This window comes from Aulonocara sp. 'chitande type north' Nkhata Bay, linkage group LG2 (assembly GCF_057382095.1).
Source record: "Aulonocara sp. 'chitande type north' Nkhata Bay isolate Kocher_YH1m ecotype deep benthic linkage group LG2, A_spYH_male_GT1.1, whole genome shotgun sequence".
Lineage (NCBI taxonomy): Eukaryota > Metazoa > Chordata > Actinopteri > Cichliformes > Cichlidae > Aulonocara > Aulonocara sp. 'chitande type north' Nkhata Bay.
Window position 1 is genome coordinate 605,013 of NC_141345.1, and position 17,918 is coordinate 622,930.

The 17,918-nt window shown below is 42.6% G+C and overlaps 1 protein-coding gene across 8 annotated transcripts in view; it reads left to right on the forward strand.

Annotated features, from left to right (window-relative positions):
• atp8a1 (ATPase phospholipid transporting 8A1) overlaps window positions 1–17,918 on the forward strand; it is a 109,091-nt gene that overhangs the window by 66,703 nt on the left and 24,470 nt on the right. For all 8 annotated transcript variants that reach the window (XR_015130387.1, XR_015130388.1, XM_086300679.1 and 5 more), the window contains 6 exons: window positions 3–141; window positions 2,805–2,869; window positions 7,269–7,441; window positions 8,389–8,572; window positions 11,143–11,253; window positions 16,569–16,643. Coding sequence is in view for 6 of the 8 variants with exons in the window: in XM_086300679.1 (XP_086156805.1) it covers window positions 3–141; window positions 2,805–2,869; window positions 7,269–7,441; window positions 8,389–8,572; window positions 11,143–11,253; window positions 16,569–16,643 (747 nt within the window). In the remaining 2 variants the exon portion in view is untranslated. The remainder of the gene's footprint in view (window positions 1–2; window positions 142–2,804; window positions 2,870–7,268; window positions 7,442–8,388; window positions 8,573–11,142; window positions 11,254–16,568; window positions 16,644–17,918) is intronic.

Sequence of the window (17,918 nt, forward strand, 5' to 3'; positions counted from 1 at the left end):
AGAACCTGCAGCTCCTGGGCGCCACCGCGATAGAGGATAAGCTCCAGGATAAAGTGCCGGAGACCATCGAGACTCTAATGAAGGCCGACATAAAGATCTGGATCCTGACTGGGGACAAACAGGAAACAGCCATCAATATTGGTAAGCAGCAGCATTTATGACCGGATGCTTTCCGAGCTTTATTTCTATGTGAATTCTGCTGTGTCGTGTGGTTTTATTGGTACAATTATTAGTATTTTTACCAGAAATGGGGCACAACATAAAGGTCAGATATCAGTCACACCAAAGGAAGCCTACTTCAAGGCTGCCAAACTGCCAAAAAGCAGACTGATGCAGCTGACATTGCTAAGATTGAGTTCCCCTGTTATGCAAAAGCAACAATAGCTATTTTCCTTCTTGTTTGTGCTTCACGAAGCACTTTAACCTTATTTGTGTACGAGGTCTCATACCAAAAGGAAAGTCCCTGGCAAGCCTGATGTTTTTTTCTGTGCTAAAGTGCATGCCAGCCTCTTACAGGTACTCCAGTCATCCTTCACCCAGAAAGACAAACAGCTGACAAGCTGAATGTTTCTCTGTCACACATATCTAGTGAAAGCATGCGTCGCAGAATGCCAGATGATGTATGAGCACCCTGCACTGACATGAAATAAATAACACGCATATGTACACAAGCAGGCACGTCTCACGTATCTAGGTGCCCCAGAGGCAGATATTATCAGAAAGGTGAATGCCTAACGCTGGTTGTCCGTTTGGGTTTGTATTCTTCTTCGTTCTGCGCTAGACGTGGGCAAATCAAACAAATGGATCGACCTTGAATACAGTCAGCCAGGTAACACGGAGGTCAGAAAAAACAGATATCAAAAGTACCTCCGTTTGTGGCTGCTCCTGCTGCTCCTGCTGCTCACTGAATCAGCCCTTTGTACCCACTGTGCCCAGATGTGAGGCAGCAGAAGCCCATGCTCACTGGAAGTATTTTTACAGGTTCGCCTTTTGACTGGGTTGCTCTGTAAAAATTCTGCTTAATATTTACTTTATTTTTTTACTACTTTCCTCACTGAAAGATGATACCAGTTGGCAGAGTTTATGGTGCACCTTTAGCCAAATCAGACACCTGAATTCAGGCCAGGACATTATTTAACATTTGGAGGTGGCCGAAACCACCCAAGTGCCACTTTTGGCACATAATACTGGCATGCTCATTAAATGAAATCTTTGTTAATGCAATAATATTCTTATTTGTAAAGCATACAGGTGTGCTGATTTGAAGCTCTGAAGTGATTGTCCTAAATCTAGTGTGTCCCTAAACCTGAAGTATAATGACATACGATAAAGAAACGACTCTGATGCTTTTAGGCTGTCTGACAAAAGAGCAATGTTTGCTCTTAACACGCTCTCGCTGCTATGAGCTGCTAGCTGAGAGGAGTCTGTGTGCACGTAACTCTCAAGGCAGGTAAGAGCCAGAATTTACTAAAAGGAAAGAGCCAGCCGATCAGTTAGGGAAACAGTGTTCGCTTTGCTAACATTCAGTTAAGTGTGGCTGGAGGGTGCATTGTGTCCTTAAGCAGAGAGGGACCAAAACGTAAACACCATCCCTTATCTGAGCCCCTGAGCCCCCATTATGTTGACCTGTTCCTCTTCCTGTCATTTTACAATAATTTCAAGCCCCATTCTTCTTCTCAAAATCCCAGTCAGCATGTTACCCCCTTTGAGTGGCTTTCGCGGCTAAAGTTTGTATTTCTAATTGTTGCTCCCGAGGCGAAATTCCAGATTAGCCTGACACAAGTGTCATTGTTACACATTCCTCAAATCCTGTGGGAGCGGTGTTTGGTTCTGCCTGAGATGGGAAAGCCAGGAATTTAACTTTGGTGACATTAAAAAAAAAGAGAGAGAAAAGTCAAACGAGCTAAAGCTAAACATATTAAACGGAAGGCAGTATTGACAAGGGGGAAGGGAGTGACCGAGAGAGGCTGCGTCCAGATGGGGAGACGTTTTGCACACATTGGCAAATCTTTGGACGTTTGCACCTTTGCACTTAACAATCTGCCAGACCCCAGCCCTGTTTGGTTTTGACTCTGGAGGTGAAATTTGCTCATTTCCTCTGTACGTACATATGTGTGTGCGTTTGTGCATATTGTGGGTGCACTATTCTTCGGCTATGTGTTTTGTGTTGTCTAAGTTTCACTCAGAGAATGCCACCCATATGTTCACAAAACAGAGGCTTTGTGGTAACCCCCTTAAAGAAACTAAAATCCCTTTCCAGACAGAAGCAAAGTGCAGAAGCCCACAAATATTTATGTGGTTATGGCCGCAGATGGCAGCCCTTTTCATACAGCCACAGCACTGAACTGAAGGCTTCAGTCTTGGTTCATGAAATATTTCTGTTTTCCCCAATGGGAGGCGCCCTCTACCACCTTGCTGGTGACCCCGAGCATCTGTCCCCGCCAAAAGCTGAGGGAAACGCTCCCTAGAGAGCCATGTTGGGTAACTCGGAGTTGTAACTGCCTATTAAAACAGGAAACTGACAAACTCTTGTAAACCAAACTCATTAGTCATGTGCTGAGACACTTGCTTTGAGCTGTAAAATTTTAATTGGATCCCTTTAAACGTTGTTTATTTGATTCTTCTGGGTTTTATATATTTAATATTTGCATGTGGATGCAGGTTTGGGATGAGCTAACTGGACTCTTTACATTTAAGGCAACTATAATTTTATGAGAGTAAAATTGGATTAAAAGTTTTATGTATTTTATCTGCTCTATATTTTTGCAGTGCTTAAGATTTTTTTTTGTTTTGTTTTTTTGCAGGACATTCCTGCAAATTGCTGACGAAGAACATGGGCATGATTGTGATCAATGAAGACACTTTGGATGTAAGTATACGAGATTTTGTTTATCCATAAATCAAACTTCTCTGGAACGGGGAATCAGAACACATAAAACTCACAGTTGTTTCACAAAATCCATGAGCACGGCTGTTCTAAAACGACTTCATTCAAAATGTAATTTAAAGCATGATTTCGTTTTTCCATTACTGTGTTAAAAATAATACTAATGTATTTGCCATTTGGCTCGTGACTCTAATTCCAGCATATCAGTATGAGTGTTGGATACATCTAGTAAAGCAGTGTTATTGTCAGAGATCAACATGAACTAAAAGCCTTTAAAGTATGTTTTTATGAAGTGAAATAACAAATATGGATCATTTGGGCTTCAGATTTATCAGAATATCGGACAGTAACCAACACTGATCAACAGTTCTTGTACGTGGAAAACAGTACAGAAGTTAAAGAACTTACTAAGATAAAAACATCTGTCCCTCATGACCTCACCCCGTCCCCATGAAAACCAGAAAATCTCCAAACTAAAATGATGAGGCTACAGGGAGTCTTCCTCATAAAGTCCTCACAACTTCCCAGATTCTGCATTTAACCTCTTTAAGACACCCAACAGAGAAGTCTGTCGACCCCACAGCAGGAGAGCCTTGTCTGTTGTTTCTAAGACTGAAAAGGGCAAGTCCCTGCACTTCCAACAGGAGAAAGCTGCCGAGCACAGGAGCCACAGATGGAGGAGAAACGTGCTGTGTTTAGCTTGTCGGACACAGAAGGGGGGGGGATGGCGAGAAGGAGGGAATGAAGGAGTGGAAAGCGGGGCGGGGGGCTGTTTGGGGGTGATGACGGACGGCCTTCACTCTGTCAGCCGGTCGTTAGGCGTGATAAATGAAGTTGAGGCAGAAAGTCGGGGTTGGTGCATTCATAAAGCTCACGAACCAGCACTTTGAAATGTCAGCTCCCATTCTGCTGTGCTTGAGCAGATGCTTACATAAGGCAGTTTGTTAAAAATCTCTCCAACAACACTGAGGAGGAACAGTGAACAGAGGACCAGGCAGCAGAGCTGGTAGTTCTGAGTCCTTGAGGCATGTCTTGTTTCTTTGCAGTGTTTAGAAACAATTATCAAAGGAAGGACACAGTTTCTGACATTCCCTGTGTTAAATGTTACATGAAGTGAAATCCTTGCAGTAAAATGCTGTCTCTAAGTTAGGATTAGGTCATTCTGAAAAGCTTTGCCTTCTAGTCAGGGTGTTTAATCATTTTGAGAGCATAGCATTGGCATATTAATCTTATTCATCTTACAGCTACAGACGAATGAGGTTCATTATTTTCACGTTTATAAGACTAAAATAGGATTTCTAAACACTCTATCTTAACTGCTCATAGGTAGTTTCTCCAGTGACATATTGGTCAAAAGTATGTGTCCATATTCTTCTCACTAAGATGGAACATGCCCCGTTTGGATGCCTCCAAGTCTAAGAGAGACGATGACATTAGGTCCATACAAACGTCCAGATTCCACGTAATGAGTGTCTCATTCTTTTGGCTGTATCACTTAAGGCGTATATAAACAATGGAGCTCCACAGGCTCTTGTGGATTTCTGAATGGACGGTACATACACTTCCAAAAACCAAACACTAGCTTGTCACATAGGCCAAACTGGTCATTAGAGCCACAACAAAAGAGGCTTTAGGAGGAGACATGTAGCATTAGTGCAAAAATTCCTTAGTGGGGAATTGGGAGTTGGGGGGGTGAATGGCCGCCCTCCTTAAGGAAATGGTAAACTTTGCTTATCACGCTGGGGTGGATACATTGTACCCGAACAAAGCAAATTCTTTCACATACATGTTTCCAGCACACACATGCTCTCACACTGAGATGTCATCTGGAAAGTCAGAATGTGCAGTTGTAGTTGAATGTAGATATAACAACGTATGACTTTTCCGCACACACGGACACGGACGCTCACACACACACACACACACACACACGGACGCTCACGCACACACGGACGCTCACACACACACGCACGCACACACACACGCACACACACACACACACACACGGACGCTCGCACACACACACACGCACGCACACACGCACACACACACACACACACACACGGACGCTCGCACACACACACACGCACGCACACACGCACACACACACACACACACACGGACGCTCACACACACACACACGCACGCACACACGCACGCACACACACACACACACGGACGCTCACACACACACACACACACGGACGCTCGCACACACGCACACACACACGCACGCACGCACGCACACACACACACACACGGACGCTCACACACACACACACACACGGACGCTCGCACACACGCACACACACACGCACGCACGCACGCACGCACACACACACACACACACACACACACGGACGCTCGCACACACGCACACACACACGCACGCACGCACACACACACGCACGCACGCACGCACACACACACACACACGGACGCTCACACACACACACACACACGGACGCTCGCACACACGCACACACACACACACACACGCACACACACACACACACACACGGACGCTCACACACACACACACACACGGACGCTCGCACACACGCACACACACACGCACGCACGCACGCACACACACACACACACACACACACACACACACACACACACACACACGCACACACGGACGCTCACACACACACACACACACACGCACACACACACGCACACACACACACACACACACGCACACACACACACGCACACACACACACACACACACACTTGCCTACCCGCTGCTCATCTCGTGCTGTTTTACAGACCCCATCGGGGATGGCCAAGTCCTCGCAGCTGCTCTCTGCTTGTATCCTCGTGCTCAGTTTCTCTCTTCTGTTAATCCATCATCTCGCTCTCTGTGCGTGTCTCGCTCTCCTCCTCTCGCTTTGTGAAACGTAAAGCCACTTTCTCCAAATATTTCCTTTAAGCTGAGGTTTCAGAGTTTTGTTATGCCAAGCGAACATTGCGTGGTCCCCCTGCTACAATCTGACCACTTTGACATATTTGACCTCCACACCAGCACCCACCCCGCCCTTTAACTGCCATAATTCTTTTTTAATGTTTTCAGCTTTTGGGGCATCAGGAAATTACATTGTCTCCGTGCAGTTTGTCTGCCTGGTTATTATTTGTCAGTCTTTTTATTTGTTTGCATGAATATAACCTCTTTCACTTGCACTTCAGTTGAATGCAACAACATAATAATTTAAACTGTTGGTTACTTGTGCAGTAAAAGTTCTACCAAGTGTGTTTAGCAGTATGCTGTCACACAGATAATGGTTACCCACAGAGAGTGGTTTTATTTGCTAATGACTTCACCATCTGTGGTGAGGATGATTTAATGAGTACTACAATGAAGATCTCACCACTCTGTCATCCAGTCCACATGCCCATAGACCACCACAGTTAATCCTCTTGTCAGTGTCATATTTATAGCTTTTCATCAACACCACAGATATATATACTGTAAAAGCAAACAGAATATAATCACAGAACTCATCTGTGTTATTACATCATAGCTAAGGCCTCAGTGTAATAAATAGGAGAATTATAATAAATATTCAAGATATCAAGAGCAGCTGCTCTGGAGCAGTCAGGGATTAGAAGCCAGAGTGGACAGATCTGTCTGTTTGAAAGTAATGCAAATGGAGAATAAAGTTATATTAGTTATATTAAAGTTGTATTACTTGTTGGTCGTATGTATGTATATAGATATAGATATATAGATATATATCAAGTGTATATATGACAATAAATGTTTATAATTAAAACGTTCTCAGTAGGAATCAGTTCAAACTGTGTGAGTGGCGAGAATCTAATATATGTAAACATTGTTACAGTTTGGGTTGAGATTTAGGCATTGATCATTCATGAAAGCTTTACAATAATATAAAGGTACTTTTTGGTGGAAATTAAGATGCTAAGATAATTTTTTGTCTTTAGAGATTCTTTAAACCAAATGTTGTCATTTCCAGTGAAGTGTGGACTTGTTTGTTAATTCTGTTTTTAAAGCTCATTATAGCAATTTTTCATTTTATTGTGCTTTTTTTAATCTATTCTTTTTCATTATTTCGCCATCACGTTCAAAAATTCTTTTTGTTTGTTTTATTTTATTCCCTTGTCTGTGAGAAAGTTACTCCAAAATTAAGATAAATGTCATGAAACCTCAGAGGAGTAATATGGGTAATTAAGCAAGTCATTAAATGTGTCAAAATCCTGATCGCCTTCTTTCTTCATTGAGGATCTGCTCTACAGACACCCTTAAAGTGTTATTATACCATTGTTTGGTAATTAATCAGAAACATCATGAGAAGCAAAACCCAAAAACAACATTAAAATATCAAATTCTTTGCTTTTTCCCCTCTTTTAGAGAACAAGAGAAACCCTCAGCCACCACTGTGGAATGCTGGGAGATTCCCTCTACAAGGAAAACGACTTTGCTCTCATTATTGATGGAAAGACTCTAAAATACGCTCTTACATTTGGAGTGCGCCAGTACTTCCTGGACCTCGCCTTGTCCTGTAAAGCTGTCATATGCTGCAGGTAAAATTTAAACCCGAAACAATAAAATAAGCTGGGAACAAGCAAGACATTAAATGTCGTGTCTAAAAGAATCAGGCAGTAAATAATCCGAAAGCCCAAGCTGTTGTCTTGAAGTTTATTTTTCTATTAGAGCCAAATGTTAAAAATGACCCAAGTGAAATTTCAAACTATGTCCTAAATCTACATATTATTATTTCTCCACCATAAAGGTCATTTAGACTTTTTATGGCACCGTAATATAACATGAAGGTGCGCTGTTGACCTGCCCAGGCCACATAAGTGAGAGGAAGCACTTAAGTACTCAAGCAGCCATGACAGGATCTGGGGCCAGAACTCAGCACCATGTTTTCAGAACAACAGCGACCCTTTAGATGCCACGCTATTACTCCGTGCAGTACGTCAAATTTGTATTTATTTTTTTGCCCCCACCTCCACCTGCCTTTGCCTTGTGCACACTCTGTGGGCACTAAGATACACCGCGAGATGAATGAGGCCCCTTAAACCATGGAGAACATAAACATTAACAGTTTCACAGTTAAAGACAGACGTGCAGTTTACAACATCATCATCTCCAGAGAATTTCTTTACTGTATGCTACGCTGAGTTTGGTGCACAAAGAAGAAGCCACTGTTGGGGAGGCTAGAGGCTGGCAGTGAGGGCATAAAGCTAAGATTGAAGTCTTGAGGAAGAGGATGGGTTTTACTTAGTAAATGAAGAAGATGTTTATCTATTCTATAAAGCTGCTTTGCCACCTTTTCACACCCAGCCAGCAGCAGTTTGTATCTTACGGTTTATATTTGTTACTCTTTAAGAGATCCTGTCAAAAAGTAAACAACTTCTATGTAACTTTATATGAGCTGCTGTTTTACCCAGGTTATGTTTGTTCTTACTGTTATTATCCCAGATTTGGACTTAACTCACGTGTGTTATCAATCACTTCCTTTCAGAGTATCGCCTCTTCAGAAGTCAGAAGTGGTTGAGATGGTGAAAAAACAGGTGAAGGTGATCACGCTGGCCATCGGCGATGGTGCTAACGACGTAGGAATGATCCAAACAGCTCATGTCGGTGTGGGAATCTCAGGCAACGAGGGTCTGCAGGCGGCAAACTCCTCAGACTACTCGATTGCTCAGGTGAGGAGTCAGAGATTGAAAGCACAAATAAATAAAGTGGGAACTTTTACCTAGTATTGAAGTTCAAAGAAGATCTATTATGCTCACATTAACTAATAACATCTGCATTTGTACAAGTGCTTCCTGTGAGCTAAAGGCTCATGCTTCTTTAAAATTGTAAATCATCACCTTTGTGATGGGTTTGATGGCTTTTCAGTAACTTCACCTCAATAAAGGAATTTGAGAGTCAGAGAAATATTAAAATATTACCAGGATCCAATCTGTCAGTCTAGTAATAAAAGATCAGCGACTGCAAAAATGAAGATACCAGGTAGGTTATGATATTTAATTTGGCTCAAGCAAAGTGAAAATCATAATAATACACGACTCGATAAACACGTCAAAGTTGCAAATGCTTATCCATACAGTACTTTATCAGTAATACTGTTTTCCATGCCATGTGACAGCCTTGTCGCTGTTTTCATGTATTACATGTTACTGATAGCTTGGTACATTGTTCTGAGGAACAATAGGTCACATATCTGAAAGGGCTTCAACTTATACAGTAAAGTAGCATCTCCTATAAAACAGGCTGTGGTGAAACCCAACTCCCAACACAGCTACAGGGAACGCATCCTGGCAAACTGCTTCTTAAACCCATACTCATGTCCCAGCAACCAGTTTGTCTGAAACGCTGCATACATATGACACCCGTTGACACAAAATCCATGGCGTTTGTGAGTCTGTTACACAGCACACCACTTAGTTCATTGTGTTAGTACAGCCAAGAGGCTTGGGGGTATGAGGAACTAAGAGTTGACTAAGGCACAGTGCATTTTCTGTGCTTCAGTATGAAATTACTAATCAAGAGACTTGGGTTTGTCTGAAGTTCCCCATTTAGTCCGCATGACATGTAGAAAGTGTATGTTCTTCAAAGACAGGCGGCCTCTTGTAATCGATTTGTGTCAAATTAAATTACACCTCCAGACTTCCAGTGGTACTTTCCGCATCTTGGCGCAACGGTACATTAACTGCAATCTGCTGACTACAAACTGAAATCAATCAAGGGGAAGTATAACTTTCTACTCCTATACATGATTTAGATTAATGTCTGCGAGTGTCAGATGAGCATCTTGCTGCTATAGATTACTACACAGCTAGATTTGATACTTGAACAGTGTTATCTGTTAAAGTAAGTGGAGAGTAAAGAGCTTCAGGCCAAGGCATCTCTGCTGACTGTCTGTCATCAGCTTGGCTCTGTGTTAACTGATGTTTGATCCAGCCCTCCGAGGGGTCACGCAAACTGGGAGCTGCGACTGTTCTTTCATATCACAGAGGAGTTCTGTGTTGATGCTGAAAGACAAGACCCCAAAATAAATAAAGCTGTGTTCAAAATGTCAAGCTCTCACTACTCACAATACAACTGGGATATATAGCAAGCCATGTTTTAGTGCTATCCAAATGTAAAAGGAGTTTTATGTACTGCGCTAAAAGTATGACACAACTGCTCACAAAAGTGTGTAAAACCCACAATCATTACCCAAACATAAAGAATTTCAACTACTAAAAAATATGTATATTTATTATGTTTGTAAAAGCTAGTATATGCCCACGCTGACAGAAGAAAAGAGAAAAATAAGGGTTGATGTAATTTATGTCAGCCTCTTGCTAGCTATGTGTAATTCAACTTCTGTGCATATAAATGAGAAGATATTGCTGTGAAATAAAAAATTATACAATGGCTTCACAAGGTGTCAAAGTGCATTAAAATATATATATTTAAGCCTGTTGCCAGGTGATTGCTGGGCAACATGATGACATCATCTCATATAGATGAGTATAGCTAAGTGTAACGAGTCTGGCTCCCCGGCTCTTGATGGTCTTTGAGGAGTTCACAGACCAAAAACAAACACTGACAGAGATTTTGTGCGTTACAGGACAACATGCTGGGTGTCTTTTCTTTTATCATTAAAAAAAATCTGTCTGTAATTATTTTGTTAGCTGGTGTTGATGTATCACTTTTTAATTGTGCAACAGCAATAATGTAATTAATGAACCCATGAAAATGACCCGAGCACTGTCCGAAAGCGGCTTTTCCTTTTTGCCGATGGGCTCACTAATTTGGAGCAAAGAGGGAGAAGTGATTAAGTGAATGATTTTGGACACAAGCTACCCCTTCTAGATGGTAAGAAGGTGTGATGAAACACTTGTTCTGCTCCAGTGCTATCACACTCATCAGCCAAAATTGCAGTGTGATTGAAAGTTCACCACAGGCCTTAAATAGTGGTATAATTATGAAGCCATTTAACTATTATGTTAGGCCCTTGGAGACTAATACCCCCATATGAACCCCTCCAATTTCTTGCAGTCTTTGTCTACACACTTTGTGGAATGTGTTAGCGAGAGCTTTGGCCACAAGCTCTCATCAGAGGCTTTCTGCCCGGGAATGACAATCTTGAAGTTCTGTAACTCTTTTAGTGCTCCAGCCCTGATCTCTGATTACAAGGAGCCATTAGAGACAAACATTAGACACAGAGTTCTGCTATCCATTCATTTTGTCGTGTTCCTCCATTCATTTCCCTCCCACACAGTTCAAATACTTAAAGAATCTGCTGCTGGTTCACGGAGCCTGGAATTACAACCGCGTAGCCAAGTGCATCCTATACTGCTTCTACAAGAATATTGTCCTGTACATCATCGAGGTAAGACTCACACAGAAGCTCTCAGCACTGAAAGTCATGCAAAAAGCCAGATGTGAATGCACAGCTTTGAGATTCTTTTTTTCAAAGATGCAAATGGCACAACTACGTGAAGGCAAAGATTCCCTGTTAGAGTTTCCATGTTTGTATTTCTGTTGACTGGCCCCTCACAGTACCTGCCAGGTTGTGCAGCTGCTGGATGAAGGGTTTGAGTTTTGACATATCGGAGCAGAATATGCCCACGAGAAGGCTCGCAGACATACACACTCTATCATACGTGGTATAATCAACAGGAAGTCTGCCTTTAGTCCTTGCCAGTTGTTCAGTCCTCAGAATATTAATCTGCAGTTCATCTGAGTTAGTGAGAAGTCGAACCAGTTCACTAGTGACTCCACATATTTTATGTCCTAACATTTAGGTATTAATTGTTATGCGAATAACATTGGACATGCCAAGAAATAAAATGCAGATGATTAGTGGCCAATCATGTTATGCTCTAACTTGGGCTGTGATAATGGTGAAATGTTAGGATTAACTTTATTTTTCATGTATTTTATCAAATGGCTTTCTTGTGATGTTCCTACATATTTATATGCATTTTTTTTTTCCTTGGCAAGTTCAACTTCTTTCCTGAAATAATGCTTAATAACATTTTCCCATCACTGTGATTTTTACTGCACTGATGGGCCTTGTTGGGAAATGTTCACAGACACTCGAACACTCTCCCTGTTTATCAGTGGATAAGGATTAGATAGTTTCACGTGTCTCTGCCGGCATCGGTCAGTTGTTGTGTGGTGGGTTTGATGGCATCTGACAGATACCAGACCCAGTGCAGATTGCAGCCTCAGATCTATAACCAAGGGTGGCCAGACACGTGAAGTGCTTCCTATCATCGGCAGCTTTATCACTAGTAGTGCTCAGATGTTTTGATCAACAGGCCGTGCACTTGTGTGACAAAAGTAGCAAGTTTGGCTTCGCACCGTCCCAAAAATCCAGAAGTGGAAACTGCTGAGTGTTTGATCTTTGAGCTTTACCAGTCGCTTTGTGCCAAAGTGACCACGCAGCGTAAACGAAAACACGACATGAAACGATTTCCATGAAGTAGGTAACATCTGGGAGCAGAACAGGAGAAAAATACATTATTTGGCCACTTAAAAGACCACCTCTCTTTCCTTATGTTGCTTGACAAGATTTGAGAATACTGCTTTATTTGCTCACAAAATGTTGGCGTTTTGAGAGCGCTCCCTGCTGAAGCGTCAGGTTTTTAGAACCTCATAATCACATGACCTTTTATGGAAATATGACCACTTAAAAATTGCTTTTGTTGATCCTCTTTCTGTGACACTTGACCTCTGATCCCCCCTTTTTAAATCCTCATTTTAGTTTATGTGCCATGAAAAATCCGTCGTGTATTTAAAACATTCCAGCGTGTCTGCCTCTGACTTATTGTGACCTGGGTAACGGCTCTCTTTCCAGGCTGTAACTGCAGTTATAAATTCATTGTGACCATTCGATCCCGCTGCCCTTTTCCACATATGCCGTAACAGTTCAGAGAACAAGTTCAAAGTAAAATTCAATTTTCAGCAAATGTAATTTTCTGTTGGCACGATCCATTACATTTGACATTTACATCTTAAAATTGGATTACCCTTGTTTGTCTCTGTTTTTAATCATGGGTAAACGTTAGCTTCTCAATCACTAGGAATTTGATTTTTAAGTTTAAAAGAACATCAAAACCTGGTCAGTGTTCTTCTCGGCATCCTTTTCTTCTTTTTCCTTGTGCCACCAAATACTGCTTCCCTTTGAAACATACCAGGTCCATTTTCAAAGGCCCTTTTCCAGCGACTGGAACATAACATCGATAGTTTTGTCTGCAGGGCGAGCTTCTTTCCAGTACACCTTTTGTTGCTTTCTGAAAACATAAGTCCCCTCCCCCTCTCATGCTCGGCTCCTTCAGGGGAATGAAGTAGATAATAGGACATTTCTTCACGATTTGGCTGGTATTTGAAATGTCCCCGTGTTGTAAGACCTTGACATCTAACACAGCAGCAACCCCGGGGTATGAGTCAAAGCAGCGTTTGTTGCACTAATAGGTTTACTTTTGAGCTCGCATGTTTTCCCCTCGACTCTCGGGATGCCTTGCAAGAACAGAATCGAGGATGTTGACGGGAATTTTAACTTTTTGTTCGCAGCACCATTGTCCCATACAGTGTGGGTTACAATTTGAATGCCAGGGCAGGAAGACCCTGTGTTTAAGCCTCTTTTCATCTCCCTCTGCTTCCACGGGGTCTTTGGTTTCTTATAAGACACATGGAGTAAGAGGGCGAAGGATTCTCGGCCTATTGTGGAAGACGTGAATGTGAGCACAACTTAGTCTGAAGCTCTTGGAGCGGTTCAAGATTTTCTGTGGCTCACAGAGGGTTAATTGTGAGTCAGAACGTAAGGCTGTCACTCCAGCGGATGATTGACTGACATGCAGTGTTTCTTTTTACTTTTTAGAGGCTGCTGGTTGTGATTGGCATTTCTTTTCCTAATCGGTTAGAGAGCACTTTAAGCACATTCATGCTTGAGCTATGAATTTTCATTTGATTTAAAAGAAGGAGGAAAAAAAGGCGGCAACATGTAGCCATACATTTTTAAACAATGTGTCCAGTAACTAAAGTTCGGGAATAATTTATAACCTCAAGTGATTGAAGAACAGCAGCAAAAAAGTGGAATTGAGCCACATTAAAGCTAAGAGACCCTTTTTAAAAGAAACCATAGAAACTCCGTTCACATGGGCGAGCCAGCTGGCCTCTCAGCTTTGATTGACACATTGCCAGGGTGCTACAGAGGGGGCTGATGGACAAGTGGCATTTATGAGGCAATTACATGAAAGCTCATTCAGTGGAGCTCAGTTTAGTCAGAGACGGCTCAGAGTAGCAGAGCAAAGCTTGCCGACCAGTAGCTCCGAATTAATCCACGGAGGCCATGCCTGGCATTGTGAGACTGCTTCTGTTTGTAGCTCCACATATTTCCAGCATATTTATCAGCTCCCTCTTTATGCGACTCTTTATTCTGTGCTTGCTTTGTGTATGAATTCCATTAACAATCCTGCAGGGCTGAGCTTAAGAGTGTCAGGACTCGCATTGTTGGGGACAAATGTCATACCCTCACCCCCCCACCCTCCAGCCACTTGGAGACAGCAGTGAAGCAACACTGGAATCAATGATTTTTCATTTGCTGATGAATATGCAAGTCTTCTTATCTCCTAGCCCTTGCCCAATCCTCCTTTTTTCTACAGCTCCCGTTTCCCTCTATCCCTGTTTTTCATGATGTGCAGTGAGGGAGAGAGGCCAGCCACACCCCTTCGCTGAGTGGCACTCAAAGAGGAGAAGAAAAGGGGAAGGAAAAATCCGGCCTGGTACTTCCCCTAATGAGCAAATCAATGCATCTGTCCCTGAAGAGACGGAGAGAGTGAGAAAGAGAGAGGGAAGCTATTGGGACCTGAGAGACCAGGCCAAAACACTCACACAGAAGCAGTTACCTCAAGCTATGAATAGGAGTCTTTTTTAACTTAGCACAACAATATATCAGCCCAGACCCTCATTGAGCAGAGCTGTAATTAATTCAGCAGTTTGACCTACCCGCTAGCCTCTCGTTACCGTCGCTTGAGCTAATGGATGAACCTGGCTCATAGCTCGGGCTCCGTCTACCCACAACCCACAGCACTGGCATCTGAATATATTTCTCTGTGCTTTGCCAGGGGTTGTACTGTTCATCTTTTGGTCTTGGTCTAGCCATATGTAGTCCCACATTCAGCTGAGGTTGAAACCAGACCCCCTCTTTTAAAAGACACAGCATCATGGTAGAGTGCACCTGATGGCGGGATCTGGGATGGGTGGGTGAGGCAGAGAGGGGAAGGTGAGGGGCAGGGTAGGGGCGAGCAGAGGATTCGTCTACATCCCCCCCCCCCCCCCCCTCACCATTTGTTTTCATGCCTATGCTTTCACGAGTAAATGGGAAGGACCAGTGGCAGATTATTATTGGTCGTGTAGACAGTGGCAGCGGCAGGCGGGGCTCCGAAACAGGCTTTGTCTCAATCTGAGAATTTGTAGCAGTTCATGCCTTCATAATGAAGTTAAATGAAGCGAGGAAATGCTTGGTTGGCCATGGCCAAAACGCAGCACCCCTGATGTTCTCTTGACAGTTTTGGCATGAGTCTGTCCAGGACCGCAACATTGCAAACTGTAACTCTGTAAGGTGCAGTTGCTGATTTACAATCTGCAAACAATTTTCAGGGTGTGCAGTCAGATTTACTCGATGTCAGATAAATCCGCTTTACACCAATAAAAATTCGACGTATGTGCCATTTCCCTACCAGATTGGAGCTATTGCTCTGCTTTCATCTTAGAGGCATTATTTTGCTCAAATAAGCGTGGCTAATCAAAATACGGTGATAAGCCTCGTTTCCACTCAGCACATGGTTCACATTACCTCTGTCTGCCTTTCCTGACACAATATATCAAAGTTCTGCAGTCCTGACTTTGGCCTTAGAACTAACCTCATCTGTCACCCACATGTCATCAGGTAGATCATGGAGGAAAACAGTGGGTAAGATATATGTTAGAAGTTAATCGTGTGATGAATCCAGTGGAGACTTTGCATCTCCGAGGTGCCACCTGGAGGTCCTGGCTTTCCCGCTGTCTCTCATTTTTTCTCATTTGGCCCTTCTGCCTGTTTTTTTTTTTTTTTTTTAAAGTTAAAATTGTGTCTGAATTAAACTAATGACGCAGGTTGATCACAGGTCAGCACTTTAAAACCAAACCACTTTAATTTAAGGATCATTCGGTTATTTATTTTTTCCCTTACACTAAAGGGAAACATACTTTTTCTTTTCTATTATCTATAATTGCAATCTCAGCGGAGGCTGCGTTCCCTTTGATCTGATGGTAGGATAAGAAAGACATTGAAGGATGCTGTGTGGATCGTTAGTTTGTAGATGCAGTGATCCTGTCTCAAATCTGATCATGTCACTTATCTTTGCAATCACTAATGAAAAGCTTACACCGAAAGAGCAAATGGCTGCTTGCATGTAAATGTGGCAGCGTCTTCTATGATTAAAGCTTTCAATATCAAAACTGAGAGCAAATGGCTTTCAGCGTAAAATGACAGTGCTCATTGAAAGATGTTTCAAATGTTACAACACTTCGACTTCATTGTTTGCCACTAAAGTTGATGGCTTCTTAAAAAAGATTGTATTATAAATCTCTGATTGTATTTCTTCTGTTCGTATGTTGCTGTTTTGACTCATTTTATGATTTTTTTGTCTTTCTTAGATCTGGTTTGCATTCGTCAATGGCTTCTCTGGTCAGATTCTGTTCGAACGCTGGTGCATCGGCTTGTACAATGTGGTGAGTGTTTAGAAACATGTGCCTCTATAGAGACCACTTTACTCCTCTACCTCTGTCCCCTCTTTGACACAGAACGTATTAGCTGTGGTGCCTCAAGCCTGATCCCTTTATTGCGTGACTACGTCATCAGCATCCTGAAAAAGTTCTCCTTTATTTATGACCCGTTGTCAAGCCCGTATTCCCTGTGTGCCCTAAACTATGTACTGAATGCGAAAGAACAACAGCTTCGCTTGCCCCAAAGAGTATAGTTAGTAAGAGCAGCTACGTTTCAACGATAATAAGAATAGGAAGACTGGAGCAGAGCCGGCCGCTGATGTAGGGAGTCCCTCAGAGCGCCGTAACAGGACCACTCCTAATGAACTCATATTTCATATCTGTCATGAATTAAGCAGGAGGGAAAAAAGTGCATCTGTAGTCTGAGGTTTAAGAGTATACTGTTAAGACCACAATGAGTCAACATGTAACTTTAAACTGTTTATAAAAATGAACTCGATTCAATCAACAAAAATGAATGAGAGAAGTGTGAAGTGAAGTTTCCCCACAATCCCAATCGGCCTCAAGCGCAAGTCATTTATGGCAGGTACAAACTGAGATTTGAGCCCTGCCTTTTGCCCTGGTTCATAATATCCTCCCTTTGCCCCACACTCCCACACTTTGTAACCAGCGCTGTTTTGGTTGTGGGAAAAAGCTTCAGTCTTTCACTTTATCAAAAACTGAGGGAATTCCATTGGCTCAGTGGGAGTCTGTTAGAGGCAGTGGGCTGAATCTGCCCCTCAAAGGAGGTCTTCCTCAGCCTGGCTCTGAATAAGAAAAGAAGCCAGTGGAGCATGTCCTGTAGCCCACTGGTCCTGCCGACTGAGGCCTGAAGACTTCCACTCCAGATGGGCCTGTAGGGAACTCACACCAACTGAATCACTTGAGCTACACAAATAGCATCCTTCCTCTCTCAGCAGCTGCTATACAGAACATTACAACACCACCACGAAATGATGCTGTAAATGCCTGCTCCTCAGTCAAGAAGACCACAGATGCTCATTGGAGATGGTTTTTGCATATGAACAGACTTAAAGCATGACAAATCAAAATAAGGTCAGCCAGTCTTCAGTGAAGTAAAATTAAGAGTGGAGCAAGTGGAGAACAAAATGAAACAGAGCTTTGACAGGATGTTGGAGGTCAGATTTACTGTGGCAGCTTTAAAGGGAGATATTTTTAGCAAAATCATATTATTTCATATCAGATTCATCACTGTGTGTTTGTGCACGTCTGCGGGTGTGT